Genomic DNA, 27,907 nt, shown 5'->3' with positions numbered 1-27,907 from the left:
CGTTAAAAGTCGTTGATAATAAACTTTGCGCCCGCGCCAAGAATGAAAGAAGCGCGCAAGAATGAAAACAGTGACGCGCTTTTACAAGAGCGCGCCAATCATCCCGCCGCAGGAGACCTCTATGACCCTCTCCTTACAGTCAAAGCATTAGCTTACACACCACATTGTCAAACATGTAGCCGTTTTCTCGGAGGCTTGGTGTACTTTGGGTAAATAATAGCTTTACTGGATTTTCAGAAACTACCGAAGTTTTGTCAGAGAAAATGAGGATTTTCCAAAACAGAGAATACACTGCCACCCACTGGCTGAACAATATCCCTACGCTAGCCACAATCTATCAATCAAATAGTTAGAAATAAGATATTTCGTTGATCAAAAATAAATAATAATAATTAATAGTATTACTCCAAACGTTTGAGCAATAGTGCATGTCTGTCAATCTATGTACTTTCTCAATGAAAAATTCTATATGGTATTATCAGAAATTATTCTTTGCATGTTTTTCTTTTATTCTGTACCTATTTTTGCCATAAGATCACGATATCATTGCCTTAAAATTGATCAACAACCTTCATTTGAATTCATCTTAAATAACAGCATTTAATAGCCCTATTTAAGCATATTTGGTCCTCTTTAAACTATTTTGAACTATCTGAACAATAGTATAAACTATTCCAAAATATTTTGCCTACTTTTCACATACAAAAATTTATTTTATAAGAGTTTAGAAAGTACCAACTACAAGGAACGACCCAGCTATTAGAATATGGATTTACACAGATAAGCAGGATCTTTACATAATTTATGCATTTTCAATAAATAACCACAGCGACTGGCATTAGTGTACAACACTTTATGATAAAACGATTTGACTACATACAAATATACATAACTTTTAAAGGTGCATCACATAGATAAGCAGCAGAGAATTCACTAAAAGCATCAGATATGTTTGTAAATGATGGCAGATCCCTCTATAAACTACTCATTAAAGCTTCAAGAAGTGCTACAGCTTCCCACATTGCATGTTTTGAAGGGTGGACAAAGGGACAGCCACACAGTAATGTAAGGCACAAAACAAATATAGAAGATACAGACATAGAGAATTACTTCAACTGGATAAATGATTATACCATGTGTCTGTACTAGACTGCAATCTGATGCACTTAGTGTTTACTTGCTGATTTTACAAAAAACAATAAGAATAAATCAAGTACACAGTCTTAAAATCACCATTATGCTGCATACCTCAAAAAGATTGGGCACCTATGAAAATATTTTAAACCACTGAAATGTTTTTGACTCTAAAAGTCCAGGTTTGACGGTTTTTACATTTGATTTTTATCTTTATTTTTTTAAGGAACACTGTAGATCTCTGTGGGAAATAGACCCATTTTCACCTCCCCAGTTAAACAGCTGAGTTTCATCATTTTTGAAAGAATTCAGCCTATTGCCATTTCTGGCAGGAGCACTTTTAGCCTAGCATAAATCATTGAATCGGATTAGACCATTAGCTTCACATTTTCCAAAATTAAAAAGATACATTTTCTATTTAAAGCTCGACTTTCTGTAGTTACATAGGCTGAGAGCTAGGAATGATGCTTTCATTCTAGTGTAATATTCAAAAAACTTTGCAGCCATACCGTTACACCATGGATATATTATACAATATTGTGCAGCACCTGAAAAGATTGCCCAGCTAGTCAGCAGGGATTCTTGATTATTACACCAGAATGAGAGTACAGTTCCTGGAAAATGATCTAAACTCATTTTTTACATTTTTTTAGTGAGATGCTAATGGTCTAATCTGAATCAAAGATTTATGCTAAGCTAAAAAATCTCCAGCTAGACACAGACCATTTCAAAATAGTAAAACTCAAATGTTTAACTGTAGAGACTTGTAAAGTAAACTTTTTTTTTAAGTGTTCCTTTAAGCTAGCATGTAGACTTCCTGTAACAGTGAAATGTCTTGAACTTTTCAACGTAAGACTTTGATTGTGGTACTCAAAATGTCTTGATTGAACAATAGTGTCCAGGATTGGGAGTAGAGTGATTTGAGTGTTTATGATGTGAGGTGTTCATCCTCCATGCGCAGGCTGCTGGGGAGGCAGAGCAGAGGCTGACTGGAGCTGTTGGTGCTCTGACTCTTCAGGCTCTCTATGGACTCTGATGACCCTGAGGAAGTGAAGACAGGACGGAGATTGAGGCAAAAAGATTGAGGTGCATGATAGAGGAAAACATACTATCTTTGTTTATGAGATAATGTAATTTGGTAATAGTCATGGATTAATAAATGACACAAAAACCGCCAGTAGGTGGTGGCAAGTCCCTGACTTTGTGTTTGAGATTTCATTAAAGCAATTCATTTAGGAGAAAACTTTATAAGTGGATAATTAAAAACAAAAAGATCATTAAAAATATATATTTGATGGTATTTTTTTTCTTTAGCTAACGGTTTTTCTTTTCCTTTTTTAAAAAATATTTTTTTCTGTGTTTTCAACTTTAATGGACAGAACAGTAAAGAGTATTGACATGAAAGAATGGGGAACAGAGAAAGGGGAAGGATCGGCATAGGACCACAAGGTGGAAATCGAACTCGGGTCGCCGTAAGCACCAGAGTGCATATGTCGCATACTAACCACTAGACCACTGGCGCCGACTCAAATAAAAGAAAAAATAAATATACAACATACTGTGTCTAAAATGTGCTACTCGATATTATCATCTCACGTTGAGCTAATCCTTTAAGGCATAGTTCCACCAAAGAACTGAACATTTACTCACACTCAGGTGGTTCCAAACACTAATTTCTTTTCTTTCTACAAAAGAAGAAATAATATTACTTTTAAAAACTATGGAAGTTAATAGCTACTGGTTTTCAAAATTGTTCAAATTATCTTTGAGTTAATAGACTAAAACTAAATTAAGATACAAGTTCTCTTTATTTTACAAGAAATGCCACTGGCAGGTCAGAAGGTTATTATTCAGTAGGTGGTAAAAACGCAACTGGATTCAAGTGAAAAACAAGAATTTGACAAGCTTCATGTTGTATAAACTTTTTCAGCTTTAAAATTGAAAATTTTGGTTTAAAACAAAATACCGGCAAAGAAACTCGACACAGAGGAACAATACAAACAGCATGGCTAGTTGGATTTTAGATGTGTTATTGACAGAACAGCACAAACAGAACGGAAGAACAAATGCTCACAATGGTGCGGGCTAAGTGCAAGGTATATGCCATAGGGTATGACGATCACTCAACGCAGAAGTATAAGAATTAAATGTCCCGTAAAATTAAAATAAAGTTTTTTAGATGTTAGTAAGGGTATTGTTAGTTTTAAAGACATCTATAACCAGTGTGCTCAAAAACAGTGAAAAAATTTGTGTTTGGAAGATATAAAACTGATAAAAACATCCAAAGCTTGCAGTTTGTCACTTCCACTCAAATGGATGAATGATTTTTCTTCATGTCATAAGATGTGACAAAACAAAACACTCTTGGCTGTTTGTTTTTTTTTAAAAGGAGAGGAGCTACTCTATGTCCCACCCTGTCTTCACGTTTCACTTGAGATTGTCAAACATTGAAACAAAAATGTTCATTTCAAAAGCCCTTCACTGGACCTTTAAGAAGAAGTTTCCATCATACAGTAGATGCTAGACATTCAAGCTTTTGCATAAAAATCATTAGAAAATATGTAACTGTGCATATAATGTGTAAATGAACAATGGGTCAAAAGATTGATTTATCTATGAAAGTGGTGACCTACCCGAGTCAACACTCCTCTACAGCAGTTGACCACGACTCAGACGCTATGTGTGTTAAGAGCAAGCCAAGTTCAGTAAGAAAGAGAGAGGGTTAGGAGACAGCACAGCATAACACATGCATAAAACACACAATATCAGATTGGAAGCCCATTTCAGACACACAAGAAAAAAAACACACTTTATATATTATAGTATTAAGGTCATCTTAACACCTGGCTAGTATGTTTCATGACTTGGTGAATGTTGCTGCTTTAGTCATAAAGTACTAAAGCAACTGCTCTAAAATTACAAGAACAAGGAAGATTTATAGTTTTATACTGAACCTCTTCAATTCATTTTTAGTATTATGTGAGAAACCATTTTAATCCAAAAGACCATTTATAATGGGAAATGTATTAAATATAAAGCAGCACTTTTAGTTTAAATGTAATAAATGTGTAGAATTTCTCAGTTAAAACGGAAAGACAGCTACAGATAAAGTCACAGTAAGCCTGCAGAGTGAACAAGTCAATCGATCTTGATTGATTATGCAGAAGATTCTAAACAAAAATAGTATGGATATTTTTTTCTTATGTGGTAAAAATGGACTTCTATAGCAAAAGAAATATTCTTCTTAGAAATAGGTGAATATTGATACATAAATATAAAAAGAAAAATTCAAAGCATTTATTATGAAATTAAATGATCTAGTTCAATTACTAGTACAATTAAAAGTAAACTTAATTAAAAGGCATCTATTTGAACCCTTTTTCAAGATTTAATATAAATCTGTTGTGTCTCCAAAATGTGTCTGTAAAGTTTCAGCTCAAAATACCCTTCTGGTTATTTACTATACCTTTTCAAATCTGGGAAATTTGAGCTGTTATAACATCGAAGCTGTATTTTTTGCCTGTGCCTTTTTATGCGAATGAGCTGGTTCTCCCAGCCCACCGTTCCCATGTGTGTGTCAGAGCCATAGCCTTCACATAGACGAACAGCACACTGACAGACTAGAATAAAGCAGATCTCCCTTACTACAGTAAGAACTTTCCCAATGGTTCTTTGTTTTATCTGATGTGGAGTTAATTTAAGCCCTTCTGCAATGATGAGTCACACACAAATGTCTTTATAAAGATCGCTTGTGTGCGCGCACACACATTTGGCTTTGCACTGTTTTTGCATATAATAACATCCACTGCTGTATGGACATCCATTATGTTAATGTACAAAATAAACCTGATTTAAGTCCACAAACCACATTTTCTTTAATAATTTTACTGACACTATGAGGGTGTGGTGATAAACTACAGTGATTTAACTATATTTATTACAAACATCCAATGTTTTAGAAACGCTTTAATCTTGTAAAACTCATTCTTGACCACATTTAATGATCATGTGTATTATACACGTTACGGAGACGGAGACATGTTAATACACATGTTAATATCAATCAATTTGGTGGGTGGGGAAACCGCACTTCTATGTCATGTTGCGATGGGCCTTAAAATAGGAGGGATTTGGATCCTATTTTAATGTCAGGAAATAAAAAATAAATAAAAAAAATGTTGTGCTTATATCACTCCAATATGATGTGGACACATTATACCTGCACACAGTTCTGTACAAACAGCTTACAAGGTTGATTTTCATCATAGGTGAAAGAGAAATCTTAGCATTTTCTTAGTTTAATTTAACATCCACAATAATAATCAAAATGTCAGGGGAATTATTCACATCTATGCAATGTATATTTGAATAAACACTGCACTTTAGAACAGAAAACGGTTAAATTATTAAGTGTAGAGGGCTGATATACAACCAGAAAATAGCAAAAATGCTTTTAAACACTGGAAAACTTACTTAAAAGGTAGAAATTAAGCAAAGAGGCAGCAATAACAGAGAAGGATCTCACAGCACAGCATCAGTTCTGCAAAACATGCTGAAAAATTTGCTTGCTCCGGCTTTGCTGTTTTGCATTTTCTCAAAGTCAACAGTACAAGGTTTTATCAGGACATGAAAGACACCCCGCCTGCAAAAGCAGACTCGGAAGAACTGCTTTTATAATAGTAACTTCTATAGGCAGTCTTGTCAGGGTCCTGCATGTGTGTGTTCATGTTAGTAGCTCACCAGGCAGGGCCAGATCTGCAGAGGGGTCACTTTCTGACTGGCTCAGGCTGCTGCGCTCACTGTGACAGTCCTGGAGGATTTCACTCACAGACACACCCAGCGATCGGCTCTCGGAACCTGACATCATGACATGAATAAAGAATTCAAGTCAAGTCTGAGTTTCACACGCACTACCAGTCAAAAGTTCAGGTTTAGTAAGACTTCTGTTATGCATTTATGTGATCCAAAGCACAGGACATCTGTAAAACTGTGAATTATTATTACGGTTTGAAACAACCAATAAATTATTTAATGTAGTTACAAATGTAATTTATCCCTGTCAATGCTTCCCACAGGGTTGAAATATACTTGCGGTGGTAGTCAGATTAAAACATACCTTTTACCCACAACGCATAAATGGTCAATTACATGTGAAAAACAGAAAAAAAAGATTTTTTTTTACCGTTTATTTGTTTTATTTTTATTGTTATTTGTTTCTCTCTCTTGTAAGAATGGGTTTTAACCACAGCGGTTCGAACTGTAGTTCTGCCGAGTGACCTACACTCTCTCTCTCAAGTTCAGGTTGCTTTATTGGTATGATTTTGTACAGTATTGCCAAAGCATTTTAGACATGTATAAAATAGCCTATGTAAAATATTAACATCATCAAATTAAGAAAATATACAGCAAATGAGAAATAAATGACAGAAAAAAGGAATAAAAACAGACAATATCTCTAAAAATATATATTAATTATAAGCAGTCAGTTTAGATATCATTTCGTCCCCTTCGAGTATATAGTAAAGTTTTTCTGAGTCGTTTAGATTTAAGAATGAATTATTTGTTTCTATTTGTTTTCTTAATGAAATATTTCTCTCGCTTTCATGGCTGTGTGTGCTCAATCAGCAACGAAACCAAGTGAAAGTATGTTTAAATAAAAAGGTAATGTTAAAACGGATACAATTAATGACAACTTTTGAAAGTGAAAGCCAAATATCGGACATTAGGTGATTTAGAAACCCCAGCCAGATGCATGTTTTAGGTGCTAAAAAGGTGCGTCTCTGTGGGTCTGCAGAGCATGTGACTGTCTGTGGGAGTGTTTACAGTTCTTGCAGACACAGAACCAGCAGTAGCCTACGAAACGGTAAACTAGAAACAATTTTCCACTGGTTAATCGATCGCAGATATTTGGTTATCTTGGGTGGATATATAAAAAAAAAAGTGTAAAAGGATAATAATAATAGCTAAAAAATAATAATAATAATTGTTGCCATGTAATGGCGGGTGTTTATTTACCTGGGCAGCCCGTCTAAGTAGAGTCTATGTATGGAAAGCACTTCCTGTGATTCCAAGCTTAATTGTTATCATTTCTCCAGTCACATGACCATTCAGAAATAATCACTTTAGGTTATGAGCAGTTATGATTGACATCCAATCATTAATAATGATTTTTATAATTAATGTTGAAAAAAAATGTCTTGCCTCAGTTTCATGGTAATTTCACTTTTTTGTATTATGAGCAATTTGAAATATATTATTATTGTTTTTTTATGAAATATATATTTTACATTACATTATATTACAATGTCTTTAAATTCCCTCTTGACTAATTTAATGTGTCCAACAGACATACAAGTCAACATTCTTTATCTTACTTTTAAATGGTACTAAATTAGTTTCCACAAAAATATGAAGCAGTCCAAAAATGTTCAACACTAATAAAAATGATTGTTTCTTGACCAGCAGATCATGATAATATAAAGATTTCTAAAGGATCATGTGACACTGAAGACTGGAGTAATGCTGAAAATTCAGCTTTAAATCACAGGAATAAATTGCACTTTAACTGCACTATTATTTCACTATTTTAATTGTATTTTTGCAGAATAGATAAAATGTAAAAAAAATAATTCTAACCGAAACCTTTGACTGGTTGTCAAACATGCATACAAACTTTGCAGTAATGTCAAAAACATTATGTTAATAGAGATTTGCACATGGAGTTTGCTAACCTGAATTTGGTAAGCCAGGTTTGGCAGTCACACCCTCTACTGTGTCCTGTTAGGAAATAAACTACGATGAGTTGACAGGTTACAGGACAGGCTGTGGTCAATGTTGTGGGAAACAATGAACAGACACAACAGTGTATGACGTTAACTAATTTGCATGTCTTCATCAGTCATGTGCAACCAGGTAAAAACCACAGGTCTATGCAAAACTAATAGTATCAAACAGTCAGCTTAACCATAGCATGAATTACACACAACACAATGAAACATTACAGAAAAATGCATTTCTAAAGAAACCATTGTATATTGTTTACACAAATCATCAGGCAGATCATTTAAAGGCCAAATGTAAGAAAATTAGAGCAGAAGCTTACACTACCTGAGAAAAGTCTTGTTGCCTATCCAAGTTTTGTAAACAACAAATAATAACTTGACTTCTAGTTGATCATTTGTATCAGAAGTGGCTTTTATGAAAGGCAAAAGCCTCTAGATTACACTTATTTTAGCAAAAAAACAAAACAAAAAAAAACATATTCATTATGCCTTGATTTTTAATTATTCAATTATGAGAGTAAGGTCTAATAGGCCTGTAGGTTGCTTAGACAAAATCTTGTCACTTAACAGAAATAATGAACAGTATAGGTTATAAAGTCATGGTGCAGTTGAAAAATAATTTATATTGTGTATGACTTCCATGTGCTTGAATGACTGCATCCATACATCTCTGCAATGACATGAATAACATATTAATAAAGTCATCTAGAATGGCGAAAAAAGTGTTCTTGCAGGACTGCCAGAGGTCATCAAGATTCTTTGGATTCATCTTCAATACCTCCTCTTACCCCAGACATGCTTAATAATGTTCATTACTGGTAACTGGGCTGGCCAATCCTGGAGCACATTGACCTTCTTTGCTTTCCTTTGATATGGAGGCTAAAGTATGAGAAGGAGCGCTATCCTGCTGAAGACATTGCCCTTTCATGTGGTTTGTAATGTAATGGGCAGCACAAATGTCTTGATACCTCAGGCTGTTGATGTTGTCATCCACTCTGCAGATCTCTCGAGGACCCCCATACTGAATGTAATCCCAAACCATGACTTTTCCTTCATCAAACTTGATTGATTTCTGTGAGAATCTTGAGTCCATGCGGGTTAAAACAGGTCTTCTGCAGAATTTGTGATGATTGGGATGCAGTTCAACTATTGATTCATCAGAAAAGTCTATCTTCTGTCACTTTTCCAAACGATAAACCAGAAGTCAAGTTATTATGTTTTGCACTTACAAGTGAAAAGCACACTGGTGAAAAAAAAACGGCACTTTATTTTACGGTGACTCTTATATATTGTAATTACATAAATAGTTACTGAGCGATCATATATAATGCACATTCTCACTGTTTCAATATTAATAGCGTCAATGTTAAATTCACAATGAAATCCAAAATGTTCTATTCTACATTATTTCTGGAATATTGCAGGATTTCTTTTTTAATTGAAAGGCTTTGTTTTGGAGTGGGGTATAAAATGGTTAAAGAATGTGTAGAATACAAATATATACCATTTTGAGGGATGCAAACAAAAACAATGGTCCCAACGTATTTCCTATATTACATATTTAATTTCTATAGCTTCCGAGAATGCAAAAAGAGCCACATACTGATAAATAATGTTATGATAGCTGTTTTAACATTGAGATATGATTGAATTGCCTATTGTTACAGTCAGTTATGAAATAATTTAATAACAAGCAGGAAATAATCATGGGCCAATGACATGAGCACATTGAAATAGTCTATATGAACATGACTTGTAAAGTGAGTTATACTTCATTACAATTTATCTGCTTTTTATCTTAACAATTCAATTTAAACTATTAAAAGTAAAAATTAATTGTAAATAACAAGAAGAACAGCACAAAGAACAACAAAACAATATTACAAAGCAAAAATAAAAAAGCAAATAAAAAGTTAATCTTACAGAAGACATTAAAAGTTCATTTTCTTTTCAGCTTTTCGGCCCTTTATAAATCTGGGGTGGCCACATCAGAATAAACCGTCAACTTATCCAGCATATGTTTTATGCAGTGGATGCCCTTCCAGCTGCAACCCATCACTGGGAAACATTCATAAACACTCATTCACACAAACATACACTACGGTCAGTTCTAGCATACCCAATTCACCTATAGCACGTCTTTCAACTTGTGAGGGAAACCGGAGCACCTGGAAAAAACTCAAGCGAACACAGGGACAACATGCAAACTCCACACAGTAATGCCAAATGACCCAGCCAAGGTTCGAACCAGCGACCTTCTTGCTGTGAGGCGAACATGCTACCCACTACACCACCCTGTCGCCCTATTTAAAATTCAATATAGAAAAATAAATAATGAAGTGTATTAGTCTGAAGTGTATTAATTACCCATTTATTGTAGCACTTCAGATTTTCTTCTTAAACTTAATGCTTGTTTACTTTAAAACAGATGACCAACTTAATTCAGAATCTTATAGACCTGGTTACACCTGGTCACTTCATGTGTTTTCTCTGATCGTACAGCTATCTGATTTGTTCAAACTGTTTTATTTACATTTAGTCACAAAGATGTGTCTCTGTTAAACTGATATTATTTAGATCTTCTGATTTAACGCTATATGCAAATTTAAGTAAGCTAGATATCTTAGTCAGTATACAAATTATTTTATCTGTATGCTACATGAGGCTTTGTACTCTACTTGTGTTTCGGTAAAACTTCACAACCGCAAGGTGGATTCTACGATTACCATCATTACAGGCCAAATTAAACATCAATTTTTATTGTACAAATATGCACAAGACATCATTCAAAACTATAAAGGGTAAACATTAATGTGTATAACCTACTCGCCCAACAATAAAAACCATTCCTTTGTAAATGAACAACAAAATATATGGTTAACATATTAAAATATATACTACTATACTTTTAATTTTTTCCCCTCTCCATTCATAGTGGTAGGCTACTACAGGCACGTGATATGACTCTATTGTTAATGCTACTATTTGATATTCACTTGATATCCTAATTTTATCATCTAACAGTTAACAACAGGTCAAAAATACAATGTAAAATGTTAATAAAGGAAATAAACGAACACTACTAATTGTAATCTGTAGCATTGCCATTGTGTGCTACACTTGCACTGTTATATAGGACTCATAAACCCTGTAATACATTTTTTTTTACATTTTGACATGAAATGTAAAAAAAAAAAAAAAAAAAAAAAATATATATATATATATATATATATATATATATATATATATATATATATATATATATATATATATATATATATATATATTTTTTTTTTTTTTAAAATATAAAATATAAAAATGTGTTTTCAACAACCAGTTCATTTATACCCATCCAATTTCAAGATAAAGAGAGGTCTCTATATGTGCATCAGGATTCTGAGCCCAAGTAAAGCACATTTTAGTATCACACACATTTAATATCAAGAAAAACAAACAAAAATATGTGTGCAAATTTGTGCCATGTAATTTAAAAAGTTGCATGTAAAGTGCAGGTTATTTAGGAAATCGTTTGGGTTTGATTCATCTGCTTTAATATTATATGATAGGGAATATAAACATTAATTAACTGAATAAATACAGTTGAAGTCAGAATTATTAGCCCTTGTTTTTTTTCCCTCAATTTCTGTTAAACGGAAATAAGATTTTTTTCAACACATTTCTAAGCATAATAGTTTTAATAACTCATATCTAATAACTGATTTATTTTATCCTTGCCATAATGACAGTAATTAATATTTTACTAGATATTTTTCAAGACACTTCTATACAGCTTAAAGTGACATTTATGGGCCTAACTAGGTTTATTGGGTTTACTAGACAAGTTAGAGTAATTAGGCACGTCATTGTATAACGATGGTTTGTTCTGTAGACTATCGAAAAATATATATTGCTTAAAAGGGGCTAATACTTTTGTTCTTAAAATGGTGTTTAAAAAATTTAAAACTGCTTTTATTCTAGCTGAAATAAAACAAATAAGATTTTCTCCAGAAAAAAAAAATATTATCAGACATACTGTGAAAATGTCCTTGCTCTGTAAACATCATTTGTGAAATATTTAAAAAAAGAAAACAAAAGAGGTTAACAATTCTGACTTTAACTGTATACAATAAAGGGGTACATTATTTGCAATAAAACGCTCCATTAATATGTTTGACATGATTCAATAACTTTTTTATAACTGTGTAGTTTATAATTATGAATCTATGCCGAATTATTGGCATCAGCCTTTCAATTTATCGTAAAACATTACATTGATATTCCACAGCTCATTATTTGTGACGTGACAGTGACTGACCTCAGAGGGACTGAGACTACAGGGCAAAACAGATTGCGGCTGTGCATCAGAGAGCTCCGACATCCTCTCCTCGTCTTCCTCCTCCTGAATGGGGGACGAGGGAGAACGTACAGACCTGGAAGCAACAAACACACATAAATAACATATCAAAAACTGCATTTGCATTTTTATTTTCATTAGCAAAAGTATTAATACAGTTATAAAACCTACCCATCAGGTGACTTGCTACCTTTGCCCTTCAGAGCTCCAGGATCTCCATTCTGTTGCCGGCCGGTCAGGTTGAGAGGATCTCCCATCTCTCCCGAAAACTGGATCTCCTCATATAGAGGGGCTGATGGGATTGAAGGAGACACGGGTTGCACACCGTTGAGGGCCTCCAGCAGGGAGATGGGCTCATAGCCAGGAGGAATGTTGTCTGCATTCTGAAATTCAAAAAGAAAAGTATTGTTAAAAAACTTCTCTTATTGTGTTTTTTTGAGTTATTACATCGTTCATATCTCTGACAAAACACCAAACTACATGAGCTATTAGGTTAGCCAGCTTAAGGATATTGGTGGTTCCCTGAAGCAGAAAATAAAAATGGAGGGGGTAATAGAGCTTTTGTTCCAAAATGTTCCATCAGCCTTTCTGTGGAAATTAGAAAGGCTCCAACACTATCTATTTTTTTAAACCTTGACTAAAATCATTTCTATTTGTTTTATGCTGTCTTGGTTTCATGTTTTATTTTAAAATTTCTTTACTATTTATCTATTCTGTACAGCACATGGGTCAGCATTAGTTGTGTTTAATTGCACTTTCTAAATGGACCGAAATGGAAATTAAAGGTCTGAATTTCGTCTTTCCATAATTTAAAGAGCATAGAACTAATAAGTTAAGAGTTGTTTTTATCTGACAACAAATAGCGTGATTCAACAGTTTGGTATCAGTAAAGTGAAAACAGACATTTCATTTTATATCTATTACAATTCAATGCTGTTCTTTTTCAGCTTTAGATCTACTAAATTGTAAAGTTTGACTGACATAATAAATATGATTATTAAAAGGATTGTTTCATAGGCAACATGTTTAAATGTTATGTGATTATTTGCAGACAAAGGATTTGGTCTTTAAAATGCCAAGGGACCCCCAATTATGGTCACCCTCAATTAAAAAAAATTGACTAAAATGTAAAAGTATGTATACATCTCTCTATTACAATTAAATGATGTTGTTTTTCAACAACATATTCAAAAATTTTTTTAAGTGGTATAACTTTTTTCAAAAAGTCCAAAAACCCAAGGCATCCGATAAGTCAAAAAATTTGTGAGTGACCTATGATTTTTTTGTACATCTTTATGAATCCTTGTTCAAAGGGAACAGACACATCAATTACCCCTGAAACACTTTTAGTTTAGTTGAATTTAAATAATGATAATAAATGTCTTGAGCTTCCAAATTAGCAAATTATAATTATTCTGAAGAAAAATGTAACACTGAATACAGGAGTATTGATGCTGAAAACACAGCTTTACCATTACATGGTTTTTTAACCGTTATTAAATAATAATATTATTAAACCAATATTAATATTTAAACCAAAAAAGTTTATTTATTTTTTTGAGTTTTGACTGTATTTTTGACCAAATGATACAATGCTCTCGTTTAATGCAAAAGAAACTCATTCTCAAATAAAAAAGTTTTTTTTTTTTAAATATCAACAATCCCAAACTTTCACCTCATGCCAAGAAAACCTAAAACAGACCAGTAGAATTTACTAAAACTGCTTAAAGAGCACCTATTTTACCCCCTTTTCAAGATTTAAGATCTGTCTTTTGTGTCTCCACAATGCGTCTGTAAAGTTTCAGCTCAAAACACGCATCAGATTATTTATTATACCTTTTAGAACATTGAAATTTTCTGCTCTGAATACAAAGTAGCTGTTTTTGTTGCCTGTGCCTTTAATGCTAGTTCTCCCTGCCCACCGTTCCCACATGCCTGTCAGAGTGTGCCTCAAATCTCCAGCTGCATCAGATAAACAGCACGGTGACAGACATAAAGGAAGCAGATCTCACGTAGCGTTTGTGAGAAATACTACAGTAAGAACTTTACCAGTGATTATATGATGTATTTGTTGTGGTGTTGCAACAAAGAGTCACACACAATGTCGTTACAAATATTACGCATACACATGCACACACAGACACACACAGCAGACACACATACACAGCGCGTGTTTAACTTTCCACTATTTTTGCACAGCAAATGTGATAGGATACGTGTTGATATGCACTACTGTATGGAGATCTGTTATGTTGATGTACAAAATAAACCTGAATTAACATCCACAAAACAAGTTTAAAGTGTCTTCTTTTGTAATTGTACTGACACTATGCAGCTGTGGTGATAAACACGGTAAAATCGCTGAAATTAATTATACTGTTTTAAACTTGTAAAACACATTCTTGATCACGTTTGATGATTGATGAATCACAGCCAGCTCAACAGATCTTTTAAGCCCAGTTGCTTTGCACACATCCTATCTTGTGGATATGATTATGTTACTTTGAAGAGAAGTTAATATGCATCTGTCAATCAAATCGGTGGGTGAAATGTAAAATGTCTTTATATCACCCCAATATGACTATGGACACTATACCTACACAGTTACAAAGGATGATTTTCATCATAGGTGCCCTTTAAGCCAAAAAAAGTTCAATTATGGCCGTACTGGAATCAAAAGCAAGATTTTATATGGCAAAATCAATATTGGCATTCTAGTAACACATTACAGCAGAATAAATGATATATTAACAATTAGACAAGCACACGCTCATTTTACCGAATGCTCAGTATGGTCAGAGCTCTGGGACAGCACTGGACTGAAGGACACCGGGGAAAGAGTGGCGGCTGTTTTCTTCCTCACGGCTCGGATCTGGAGCAGGGCTCTGAATGCTGGAGCAGGGAGAGGAAAAGGTCATTTGAGGGAAAAAAGGGACACAAACAAGTGCAGAGTGCATAAACAAACACAGGTGCTGCATCTTCACATGGATGAGCTTAAATGTTACTAGATTCATTTGGCGACAAAGAGGAGTAAATATTTGCCCAGCTGGTGTTTCTGTTGAAGCGAAATCAGTGCACATTCTGACAGTGAAGAAGTTCTAAAGGGCAGAAACCTGATTTACACATGAACACAAAAGCTTACCAACTCATGTCAGCGAAGTTTGTATAGTTTCTACATTTCTAAACATGTTTCCTCGTCCGTTATCCATGAAAATATGTTTTCATGCCTTTTCTTTGGAAATACAAAATAAATTGAAACAATCAGTTGATGTCAAATAATTCATAGCTTAATATAATCTTGATATATAAAAAAGATGTTTTCATTCTTTTTTCAACGTTTGATGACAGTGCCCTAAATAGATAAATGTGTAAATGCATTTTAGCAATGTAGTGCTGACTGTGAAATAATGGTAATACCTAACAATAGGGTTGTATTAGTTCATGTTAGTTAATGCATTTACTATCATGAACAAACAATAACACAGTACATTTATTACAGTATCTGTTCATGTTAGTTAATGTTAGATAATGTAAATTGTTGTACATTGTTAGTTCATGTTAACTTATGATGCATTAAGGTAAACAAGTATGAATTTGGTTGTTAATAATGCATTAGGAAACACTTAATAAAAGCTGTAAATGTATTGTTCATAATTAGTTAATGTTAGTAATTCAATTAACTAATGAAACCTTATGGTAAAGTGTGACCGAAATACTAAATATGATTATTAAAATAATTGTTTCAGAGATTTAACAATGTTCTGTGTATATGCAAGTAATTTGTTTTCTGACATTTTAATGTGAACAAGTAGCTTGTTCAAATATTTTGTGATTACTGCAGACAGTTTTTATCCTTTAAAATGCATAAAAATACATTGAAATTAAATTGAAATGTATTTTAAAATAAAATACCAAACACCTCAATTTTCCATGCATCACATTTTGTGTTTTGAAAATACTACAAAATACTTTTTTGTAGTGTCCATTTTACAGTGTTTGTATATTTATAACCACCTCCGAAGATAGTGGGGGTCGCGAGTCACTGGGATTTTTATTTTTAGTGGTCACAAGCTGAAAAGTTTGGGAACCCCTGTATTAAATGAGGGTTTTAGGGATGGGCAGTATTTATAATTTAAGTATTTTAAATATGTAGTTTAAATACTAAATAGTGTTTCGTAATTTTCGTTATTTTTCATAAATATGTATTAATTCCAGCTCTTTTACCATAAAATGACATATCTACTATTTGGCAGAGGTTGATCTTTTAGAAAATAAGGGATGTGTTGAAAAAAAAAATGCACTGAGTAGGTTAACTAGCGACATTCGAAGTTCAGAAGTGCAATTAAATTTTTTTTCTTGGTGGGGCAGTTAAAGGGTTAATGAGAGAGGCAGGCAGAATGCTTACACCACAAGACTATTCTTTGTTTAATTTTGGAGACCTCCACTTGGAGATCATCCTCTATGTTCAGTCGTGACTTATTTTTAATGTACCAGTGCCGTAAAAGTTGAACATCGTGCTGTAAATTAATCTGCTGCAACTAATCCCATTTCTGTGTTGTGAATAATAAAGTAAGGGGTTGCAATCCAATAGAAAAAAATAAAATTGAAAGGCTGATGATTTTTTTTAATTTGCATGTTGTTGTTGTTTTTATTCAACACTTGAATACTATTTTTATCTTCTATAGGTTCTGGATAAAACAGTAATTTTAATAGTTTATTAACATATATGAGATTTTCGGAAATCACCAAGTGACCCTGGCCCTTTCTCAACTACAGATAGCTTTTAATTCGCATCAATGTAATTTATCTGAGATAAAACTAGTTTTAAATGCCGTTAAAACAAAACTTATGTTATTTTCAAATTCAAAAGAAACTAAGCAAAAGCTGGGTTCCATTACTACTACTCATGGCGCAGAGATTGAATAGGTGTCCCAGTATGATGATACACTTTCTTTTTTTTTCTTTCTAAATTTTTATTTTAATGCTAAAAAGAAGCTGGTTGATGCAACATTTATGTCGATGTTGGAGTACAGTAATGTTATATAAATGCATGCTTCGTCTCAGAGTGTGCATGCATTGGATACTGTTTACCATGGTGCTCTAAGATTTAAAACTAATTTAAATCTCTTCCTCATCATTGTGTGTTGTATATTAGGGTAGGTTGGTCTGCTTTGTCCATTGGTAGGCTCAAGCATTGACAAATCTATACTGGGTTTACTCCCATCATTTCTCCAGAATTACATTTGTAAAAAAACCTGTCCTTAGCTATGGCCTTCGATCACAGGATATTTATTTACTGTCTCTTCCTAAAGTGCGGACTGAGATAGAAAAAAAATGCTTTTAAATACGGAGCAACTTTTGCATGGAATAATCTACAAAGTAGCAGCTTAAAGAATTGATTTCTCTAAATGCTTTTAAAAAGAGTGGAAATGATATAGAAATTGAAACACAAGATTTTCGATGTTTTGAATTGTTTGTTTGTCAATGTGTGACTCATGTTAACTGTCAGTTGTTTTTTGTTTGTTAGAACCATATAACCTGTATCGCCTAATCTTGGCCAGGACGCTCTTGTAAAAGAGATTTTTAATCTCAATGTGTCTTTTCTGGAAAAATAAAGGTTATAATAATAGTAATAATAACTTACTAATTTAATTATTACAGTTATATACACAATTTCCCCCTCAGACACTTCCTTGCAACCCTTGTGGGTCCAAATTTGATAACACTATGATCAACCTAATAATAACAATTACCAGGCAACCCCAGCAGATGGCTCTGTTCTCTAACAGTCATATGATCTGCAATGCCTGAGCGATCAATGATACACTACTGACAGTATTCATTACCAAGAAGAACAATGAAAAGAGGAATAAAACCACTATAGCAAATCAGCCCCATATCAGATTGTTTTGTTTTTAAATCACAGCACAGTCTTTTATCTTTATGGCCATACCCACTCACTAAGCGGAACCCATCTGAATAATAATAGCAGAAGAATACAGGAAGCTGAGGCATTGATTAATGAGCACTTACGGAGTCGACAGATCGGGCAGTTGTTGGCCTGGTAACGCAGTGTGTCGGCGCAGGCATTGCACAGACACAGGTGCCTGCAGGGAAGAATGAGTGTGTCACGCAGGTCTGATAAACAAACCACACACTCGCTGCTGTTGTCACTGTTCTCATCCTCTGTGGACTGCAGAGAGAAGACAAAACAAACAGTACATGAAATCAGACACAGGAAATATCCTATTACCAGTCAGTCATCTCATTTGTGCAACATCCTCTGGCATAGAGTCATCATTTACCTTTGTCTCCTGGTTGTTCCGGTTTTCAATGCCGTAAATCTCCTGCAGCAGATAACTCACACGGTCCACCTGGAGGATTATTGTGTTCGTATTTATTATTCAATCAAAGATAAAACTACCTTCATAAAAGGATAAGCATGTGATTTGAGAAATAAAGACTGGCACGAGAAACGTCATAGCACAGATCAAAATGACGATTATCTGTTTTATGAAGTGACATGGTCTGATTATTGCTTTGACATTTGATTGCTGTAATTGAGTGTGGACGGATCAAAGCTTTGAGTCTGTTGGTTTTATGAGGCAGACAATTACGAAAAAAACACTGTCACAATCATAAATATACTGTCAAATGAGAAGGTTTTATTGCTTGAAGGAAGTGGTTACAAAGACTTAGGAGGGAATCAGCCAAATTAATTAATGTTTGAGGTTTGATGAAGAAGCTTGAACTGAGAGCAAAGTGAAATTATAAGAAGGAAACCGATTGTCTTGAGAAAAACCTTAATGACAGTTCAATTAATTTTATCTTCCTGATAAAATAACGCCTCATGTAAAATGGATAAACATTTTCTTTCTTTTAGATCAATGCAAAAATAAGTTTTACTATTGCTTATTGCAAAAAAAAACTTATAAAATAACTTAAAGATTAAAAAACAGATTTTTAAAAAAATGTAGAAATGTTTTAAATGTACAAGATAACAGTATAAGTAAAATGTATGTAGTCGTAGTGCATTTCTCACTTTTTTAAAGGGTTTGAGGGATCGTTGAGTATTATGAATGTTAAAATAGGGGTTCTCCAGGCTAAAATGGTTGGAAACCACTACTTTGAGGCCCTGGATTACTTTAAATGAAACTGAGAAATAAACCAATTACACTGAAGTGCTGATTTATAGTTGCAATTGAAGTGTAACGCTAACCAAAAGGTCAATGTTTAATAGTGAAGAATGTTTAAAAAAACAGCTGAGTTTATAATGGCCTTAACAGTCAACAATGAAAAATATGATCCACAATACTTACAATTTGCTTCTGTTTCAAAGGCTTCACTGAGAAACTGCCATCAACATGCTGTAAATTAAGGAATATACATATTAGTACCATAGAAACAACAAGCTGGATTTTGTGCTTTAAAAATGTGAGAGATCAAATGACTTGTATTATAGTGCGTATTAAAAATTTATCAGTGTATTAATCTCACTACACACAGTGTTTATAATACATATATATATATATATATATATATATATATATATATATATATATATATATATATATATATATATATATATATATATATATATCCAAAATATTTTAAGGTTTCCATTCTTTTCCCAGACTTTTTCTGGCAAGTGCTAATATTTATAAGGTTAAATATTTCACTAAATAACACAACCAAAATAAACTTTCAAATGATATTTACAAATTTTCCATGATGATGGGAACTATAAATGTCAAACTTTCCTAACTGTATAAAATGCTGCCTGGTTAATGACTGACTCAATGTTGTAAAACATGAACGAAGGCTTGCAAAATCCAGCAAGAGTCCAGCTAACATTCTTGAGCTAAAAACAAATCTGAAGAAATACACACCCTTTCAAATGCTGCCAAGAGAACGTGTGCATGCCCAGTGACATCTGGAACAGAAAATATATTTTTTTATGAGGAGACAGATAACACATAACCAAAACTAAGTGTATTTTATTATAAAAGATTTTACACCGACCATCTCCATCATCCACTATTGCTTGGACCACCAAAGGAAAAACTCCTTTGTCCAGATCGAAGTTCAGCTACAAAAAAATACTGTATGACTAACTATTAATAATAGCTTTTATATTAATTATAAATATACATATTTTAAAAGTCTGCCTTGATGAGACTGCACTGATGCAAACCTGTTTCTAATCATCTAGAGAAATGTAATCTTAGAAAAATCACACCTCTTCAGGCTTCCATTTGGTGAAATCAATTTTGAAGGATGGCAGAGAAAATTGCTGATTTATCCCCCTCTTATAATGGACCGTCTCTGACACCATTGAAGGGCTCTTGGCACTGTATCTTTAAAAAGAAAATAGTAGCAATTGTCATCAACACATCTGAGAGTGTCAGCTATGAGTAATGTACATTAAAACCATGGTACCATTGTAAAAGGGAATAATCTTTTGCAAAAAGATCGAGTAATAGTTGTACCTTTTTTCTAAGCAAATAATCTAGTTGCTATGTAGTGGAGTGTGTAGACGCCTAGATAACAAAGGGTTATGTTTCACTGGGCTCCATTGGCACAAGTGGGACTTTAAAAAAACCGAGGCTATCAATCACAAGAAACTCAAGTTTCTACATAACTAATCACTGATGTAATGTTCAGACGGTATAATTTTAGCCCCGATTTTGACTCGCCGACAGGTTGTAAAAAATCGTTGACAAATGCACAAAATCACAGGCAAATCGGTGCTCCTTCACGTGAGTAACAATACACAGTGTCAACTATTAAAGACCTGTGAGATATTTGGCATGCTAAATATCTAGAGCTGTCTGCACAATTTTGCAGTGTAAATTGTGTTCTGATTGAAAATAACATTGGCAATTACCTACAGCCAATAAAAAAGGAGCAGCCAGGCCAGCAGGAAGCTGAGGGAGGAGTTATGAAAGTATAGAACACAATATCAACAAGCATGGCTTCGTTTGAAAAAAAGGTTTCTTTTTAGTCTATTTGGATTCAAGAAATGGAGGAAAAACTGATGGAAATTTAGTAAGAGCACCTGTGTCTGTTTGAGGTGTAATCTGAGCAATATCACAACCGGTTCAAAAAAGAAAAAAAGTTGGAGAGAAATTGATAATTCCCTTCAAAAGCCAGGTGAGCAACATAAGTACATTTCTACACCCCTAAAGGCTTCTTTCTCATTAACATAAAGAAAAGATATACTATGTGCCCTCATGTTGGTTCCATGTCACTACTTTCATGTTGTTTGGGTGCGAGATGTTAATTTGCACACCAAGACAAAGTTGTTGATGATTTTTTTCTATTGTAAAGTCATGCTTTGTGAAACACTCTGTCGCCAATCCATTTTGCAATGTAAACACAGCAGTGACCGAAAGCTAACCCAGATGGTCATGCAGTGTGAAAACATTGTGACAGGACTACTTTGAAAATCATGCAGTCAGAAATCAGCATTAGTTACAAAACTGAGCACAAAACCACTAGTTTACAATTCATAAACTGCAGAAACTCCACACAGTGGAAACTTACATTGCCATTCCGTTGGCAAACTCCTCAAAGGCTTGACAGTATAATGTAATCGCCACTCTGGCATCAGTATCAAAGCAGAATTCAACACTATAAAGCACCCTGGGATCTCCTGTGTCTTCTGGTGTGCTGTCAGAATCATCCTTATATCTGCAAACAAAAAGTAAGGTTAAAAAAAAAGTCTTGGGTCACTATTTTCACCAACTAATAATCATATAACAAGAATTATTGTTCCAAAGCAGCTTTACAAATGGTGCGCTGTTTACATTACAATCAAAATAAAAAAAGTTAAGGTATGAGTATGGTAGACAGTAAAGCTAACAAGTATATACATGGTTAATCTAGTTATACAGTATAATGTACTTTTTCAAAAAAGTAATATGTATTCTATTTCTTTTTTGTGTACTGAAGCGATAATCTAACTGAACATATACTATGAACAGTTGACTATACAAATAACCTAACACTATACAAGTACTTTACATAGTGTGTTTCACAAAGAGATCTGATCTCATTATTATCAATGTGCATTTATAACTGCTCTTGTCCTATGTACACTCGTGCATACATTTTCATGTAGTTTACAGGATTTAGTCAGACTCAGTTTGTCTTTTCAGATGGACTGGATGATGCTGAGATTAGATCTCTGTGTGAAGCACTGACTGCTTTACGCCTAAAAAAATCTTGCTGGATTATAACAAAAAAAATGTTTGAAAATAAAATCTGATATTTTCTACTGACACACTACAGCAAAAGTTTGGAATAAGTGACTTAAAATAGCTTATGTTGGTGAAAATACTAGTGGACTAAGACTTTTGTACAGTAGTGCATATTTGTATTTTGTATTGTATTTCGTCATCAGAAATTTCTAAAAGATCTGGTGATGTGCTTTTGAAATGTGCAATTTTGTTCAATGTGAACATTAACAAAAACATGAAAACCTTGGTGAGACGAAGTAGCCCCTCCCCTTTTTTTAAAAGACAGCCAATGACAGCTCTGCCACAGAAAGCGGTTGAGTTCAGGCGCATCAAATGAAAAGTCTTGAAATTAAAAACGTCTTGAAGAGATGGCACATGTCAGATACTAAAGAGCACTAGATTGGTCAGAAGATTTGGTGAGAAACTAAAGAATGAGATGATGTAAAAGAAAAAAAATAATAAATCACTGATCCATATCCCCTTGATAAGTGGTGACGTGTTTGTGACTTATGTAATACTGTTTCCGGGTCCAAGCCGCCATTCAGTTGAGTAGAGAAATCATTCGTTTATGATACAACAATTTATGACACAACAATCTCTGGACTTGCTGCAGAACAAATACCAAAAATTTAACAATTTATAAAACAATGAATCACTTTCTGGCCATCGGCTATGAGGCATGGACATATATATTGCAATCGTGACTTTCGAAAGTATTAAATCACTTTGTAAACGTTTATTATTACCATTTCATGAGTCTCCCCATTCAGTTGAATAGAGCGGTTGGACCCGGAAGCCGCTTCGCGTGACGTCACACTTAACAAGCGGGGGCAAGTGACAAACTGCGAACTTTGGATGATAATATCTACTTAATACCAATTTTGTCACTGTTTTGGAGCACACTCACCTATAGATAATCTTAAACCCAATAGACTGATGCTAACATCTAAAAACTTAATTTCATTTCCCAGGCACTTTAAAGGCATGATCATATACACACCTGACAAGCCGTAAGGAATCCTTCCTGATATTCACCAAACTCCGCAGGGTCTTCACAGGCTCATGTGCTGCTGGAGTTACATAGGGAAACTGTGGAAAACAGGATAATGCATTTAAGTAAGGATGACAGGGCTAAACAACATATTGTTTGAGCATCAGTATCGCAATGTGTGTATCTGCTATAGTCACATCACAAGATTGCATTATCTATTAAAGAATAAATAATAAAGATATTACTTTATTATTTATACAATGATGACCATGTTATTTTACATTTGATGGTTCAATTACTGTACTTGAACACTGTTAAGACTCAAAACCATTAAACATTGTTTATTTATTCATTTTTGCTTGTATTTTACAATAAATTATGCAGCTGCACAGCATAGAAAAATGCCTGATTAACACTGTCAATCTAAATTAATGAACTCTTTACAAATAGAGCTTTTCAAATCATCTGGTGAAATTATATTTCTATCGCAATATATAATGGCAGCAAAAGAAAATATTGCAATGTCTGATATTTCCAATATCGTGCAGCCCTAAAAGACGATGTAAAACTTCAGGCTGTTTATAGTTTTGTTGTCGTTTCATTTGGTCACCTGTACAGGCCTGTTTCCTAGGAAATTCAAGTCCATGTTTTCTCCAAAAAGATATCCCTCTGGATGGGGTGTGTCAAACTTTTCTCCTCCCATGAAGAAATGGCTAGTGAAATAATTTCCTGCAACAATGGTAACGTTATTATTAATAGAGATTATAACCTAGAATGGATATGATGCTAAGATAGAGCTGGAAAATAAACACTTTTCAAATTAATATATATTCTGTACACAACCAAAGTAGAAGATAAAGCCCAGTTATTACCAGATTTTTCTAATGAAAAAGTACAAAATGTAACAAACACCAATAACGTGCAAAAGTAGATTTATGACACCAGAAAATCCTAAAACACGCACTAATCGTATAAGCTAACTTGTAACGTTAGTAAAGCTAACATTTGTCGACACTTTACTTAAGTGACATTTTACCTGATTTTGGAGGATATCTGTACGCAGAATTGGCCTGAATATCGATGTCTTCAACTCCAGCAATCCTCCTGCTCAGTATTGAACCCATGTTTAGACGTAAAGAGTTGCTGGAGAACGATATATGTGGGTAAACGCAGGTTTGTTTTGGACAGTTAGCTGGATGCCGTTTGTTTCTCCGCTACTACGGACACATTTCCATCTCTGGCGTCAAGAAGAACTGCAAACAAAAGGAATAAACTTCTGATTCTACGTTTTGGCGTTTCGGAAAAAAACAGACTGGTTTATACAAACCTCTGAACCCATACGCAGACGACAAATAAACGACGTTTTTCTCGGTGAACGAAATATAAACAAAAACAACAAGACTAACGAAAAAGACTCTCTACTGGGGAGCCCATATTCTCGCGAGATGGGATTTCCCGAGGATGATGGGAAATGGTGTCTGTTATTGTGGTCTCTGTTACTGATTTGAACAGAAGGCAATAAAAATTTAATTTATGTATTAGCTTATTAATAATACGTTTATTGTTGTTGTTGTTATTATTATTATTATTATTATTATTATTATTATTATTATTATTTTATTATTATTATTATCGTCATTGTTATTATTATCAATATTATTATCATTATTATTAAAATGATAATAATAATTATTATTATATTTACATTTTTTTCACTTTAAATACATTGTAATTAGCTAAATGTTTTTATTATGTTGTATTTTTTATTATGTTATATTGTGTTATTCTGTTTGTGATTCACATGACAGTTTAGATATTCCACATGTCAGTGCAGCAAATGCAGGCCCGGCGCTACGGGGGGGCAAAGGGTGGCATTGCCCCCTCAGACAGAGTTTGTGCCCCCCCAGTTTTTATAAAGGATTGTTCACTCAAACTGAAAATTCTTTCTGTCATTAATTATTAACACTCCCGTCCTTCCAACCTTCAGAACACACATTTAAATATTTTAAAATATATGACATAGCAATTAAATTATGAAAATGGTGAGGTTAAAGCTAGTCCTATAGTCCAGAGATCCGGTCCCCGCGTCAGGTCTGGTGCGCCCGTAAATAGCCTTTAAAACGCGCACACGGCGATGGAGGCGCACTCAACTCACAAGGGAGAAAATGGGTGACATAGGAGCAGCTTAATTCATTACATGTTTTGGTTAACTAATTATTTAAACACAACTCTCTTGAGCTCTAAAAGGAAAAAACACATAAGAAATTTGCTGTTAATTTTTATTTGCTAATTAATTTTAGCAGAGACGCAACTGCCAGTCATTTATTAGTTATTCGGGAAGATGTAGCCTAATAAAAATGTTTTAATAAAAATAAATAGTTTACTGCACAGTCCCACAGTAGGCTACACTATAAATAATATTTTAATTTATTTATTAATATTATTATTAATATTATTACAATTAAGCTAAAATTGACAAAACGCAGAACCCTTTGAATGTTTGCTTTCATTTTGCTGAAAAGTGCACTTTTACAGTTGCGTAGAGAAACATCCCATTATGCAACTGCAGTCAAGGTATAACACATAATAAATGCATTTTGCGTTTAAAGATGATCGGCCTGCGAAGTCAAGTTTGCAGTGTTATAAATGGAATAGGTATAGTGCTTAAGTGGATTTACCGCGGATCAACCGAGAAATCTCGTGCGCTGCAGGTAGGCAGAATGATAATCTTTTAAAAGTATGTAACTTAGGCTATACTGCTATTTGCTCATGCAAAATTAAACAACATAAAATATATTGTAGATCTGTTTTAAGAGCTAAAATACAACATATCGAGTTTGTTTTGACTTAGCTCATGGCCCTAAAATGAAAATAACCTGAAAACAAACTATTAAAAAAGGCCTAATAAATAAAATAATTAATAAATAAAATGACGGGTAGGCCTAGAAACTATGGTACATATGGTTTATGATGGTTTACAATATCACGAAAAAAGCACATTTATAATAGCCTTAGACAAATCTTTGTTTTTACATTTAAAATGATGAAAAAAAAAGTTATATAGCATATAAAAATTTAACCAATTTTCACGGTAATAACTGTGAATTTTTGTATCTTTTTTAGGTATTTTTTCTGGCTACACTAATGCCTTAAAATGTAACTAAGTAATTGTTTTGAATGACATTAGATTGTCACATTTAGCTTTTCCCCAACACTGATGTTGGTTGTGAAGCGTGATGACTCGGTTAAGCTGATTTCACTATATTTATTTACCGGTTAAATGAATTGTCTGATCGTGGGTCAGCTTGCATGTGTGGGCATAATTTGACGTCTTTACCTAAAACTTTAAACATTCATAGGGCTGTTATTTGAAATAAAACGGAAATAAGGAGAATAACATATGATTTAAAGCACTCGTTTGGCACTGAAGCCATCATCCGTCTGCATTAATAAGCGGTATGCATTACCATCGTTAATAAAATTCGTAATAGCGAAACTGCGTATTGTTATTACTATTAAAACGTAGCCTATATTACTGCCTTAGGTCAGTAACTTAGGCAGTAATGCAAAGTAATAATAAATGCGAATAAATAGCCTAAATGAAAGAAACAAGAGACCAAAATCAGTCACCAGGTCTAGTGCCCCCCTATGGATTTAAAGTGCCCCCTCAGTTTTGACTTCCTGGCGCCGGGCCTGAGCAAATGATAGGTGTCCCAGTCAAAAAGCACTAAAGCAAAAGTACAAAACGCACAAAACTGTAAAATAAATAAATAAACATCATATAAAAAAAATCATCAAGCATTCTATTAACAAATTAACATTAGTAAAAAAGGAAATTAAATAAACAAAAATAAATAGGAATAAAACAAATGATTAGAAATAATCAATATAAAATAAAAAACTTTAAAATAAATTACACAGTGTCGATTGAAATTAATATTAAAATGTCAAAATAAACTAAACAACAATACTATAACAAGTAGAACGTTATGTAAAATGTAAACAGATTAAATGCTGGGGCCTAAGTATAATAATAATAATAATAATAATAATAATAATAATAATAATCATAATAATTATAATCATAATCATCGTCACCGTAGTAAGAAGAAACATTATTTTAAATTTAATAACAGTTCAATTGTAATAATTATGATAATTGTAATAATTAAAATTAATACAACATGACAATAATGTTAAATTAAAATGAGGTAAAATAAAATTGTAAACAATAAACCAATAATAGCAATGCGAACAATTGAAAACAATTAATATAATGGCTAAAAAAACATTAAAAAAACTAAATAGTTTTCAAAAACAGACTATTTAGACCCATGGAATATAATATTTTGTCACAGTATAAACTGGGGCTTTATACTTTTAGGATGGGGTTTCCTGACAATAT

At 33.4% G+C, this 27,907-nt stretch overlaps 1 protein-coding gene across 4 annotated transcripts; it reads right to left on the bottom strand.

The window, feature by feature from the left end:
- Positions 1-838: 838 nt before the first annotated feature.
- On the bottom strand, positions 839-24,959 carry mgrn1a (mahogunin, ring finger 1a). Of its 4 annotated transcripts, XR_015503603.1 has the most exons (19): positions 24,830-24,959; positions 24,539-24,755; positions 24,113-24,231; positions 23,512-23,600; positions 21,817-21,963; positions 20,510-20,627; positions 20,293-20,359; positions 20,160-20,203; positions 19,590-19,637; positions 18,576-18,644; positions 18,304-18,463; positions 15,050-15,162; positions 12,442-12,653; positions 12,232-12,346; positions 7,866-7,911; positions 5,875-5,991; positions 3,768-3,810; positions 1,778-2,175; positions 839-1,447 (listed from the first exon to the last, which is right to left on the bottom strand). XR_015503603.1 is itself a non-coding variant. In NM_199879.3 (18 exon segments), coding segments are annotated over 16 exon segments (1,590 nt in total). In that variant the 5' UTR covers positions 24,627-24,755; positions 24,830-24,942; the 3' UTR covers positions 839-2,175; positions 3,768-3,772.
- Between the last annotated feature and the right edge of the window lie 2,948 nt (positions 24,960-27,907).

The sequence above is a fragment of the Danio rerio genome, chromosome 12 (genome assembly GCF_052040795.2).
Source record: "Danio rerio strain M-AB ecotype USA chromosome 12, GRCz13ab, whole genome shotgun sequence".
Taxonomy (NCBI): Eukaryota; Metazoa; Chordata; class Actinopteri; order Cypriniformes; family Danionidae; genus Danio; species Danio rerio.
The sequence above is the reverse complement of the archived record's forward strand: the minus strand, read 5'-3'. Positions and strand labels throughout refer to the sequence as shown.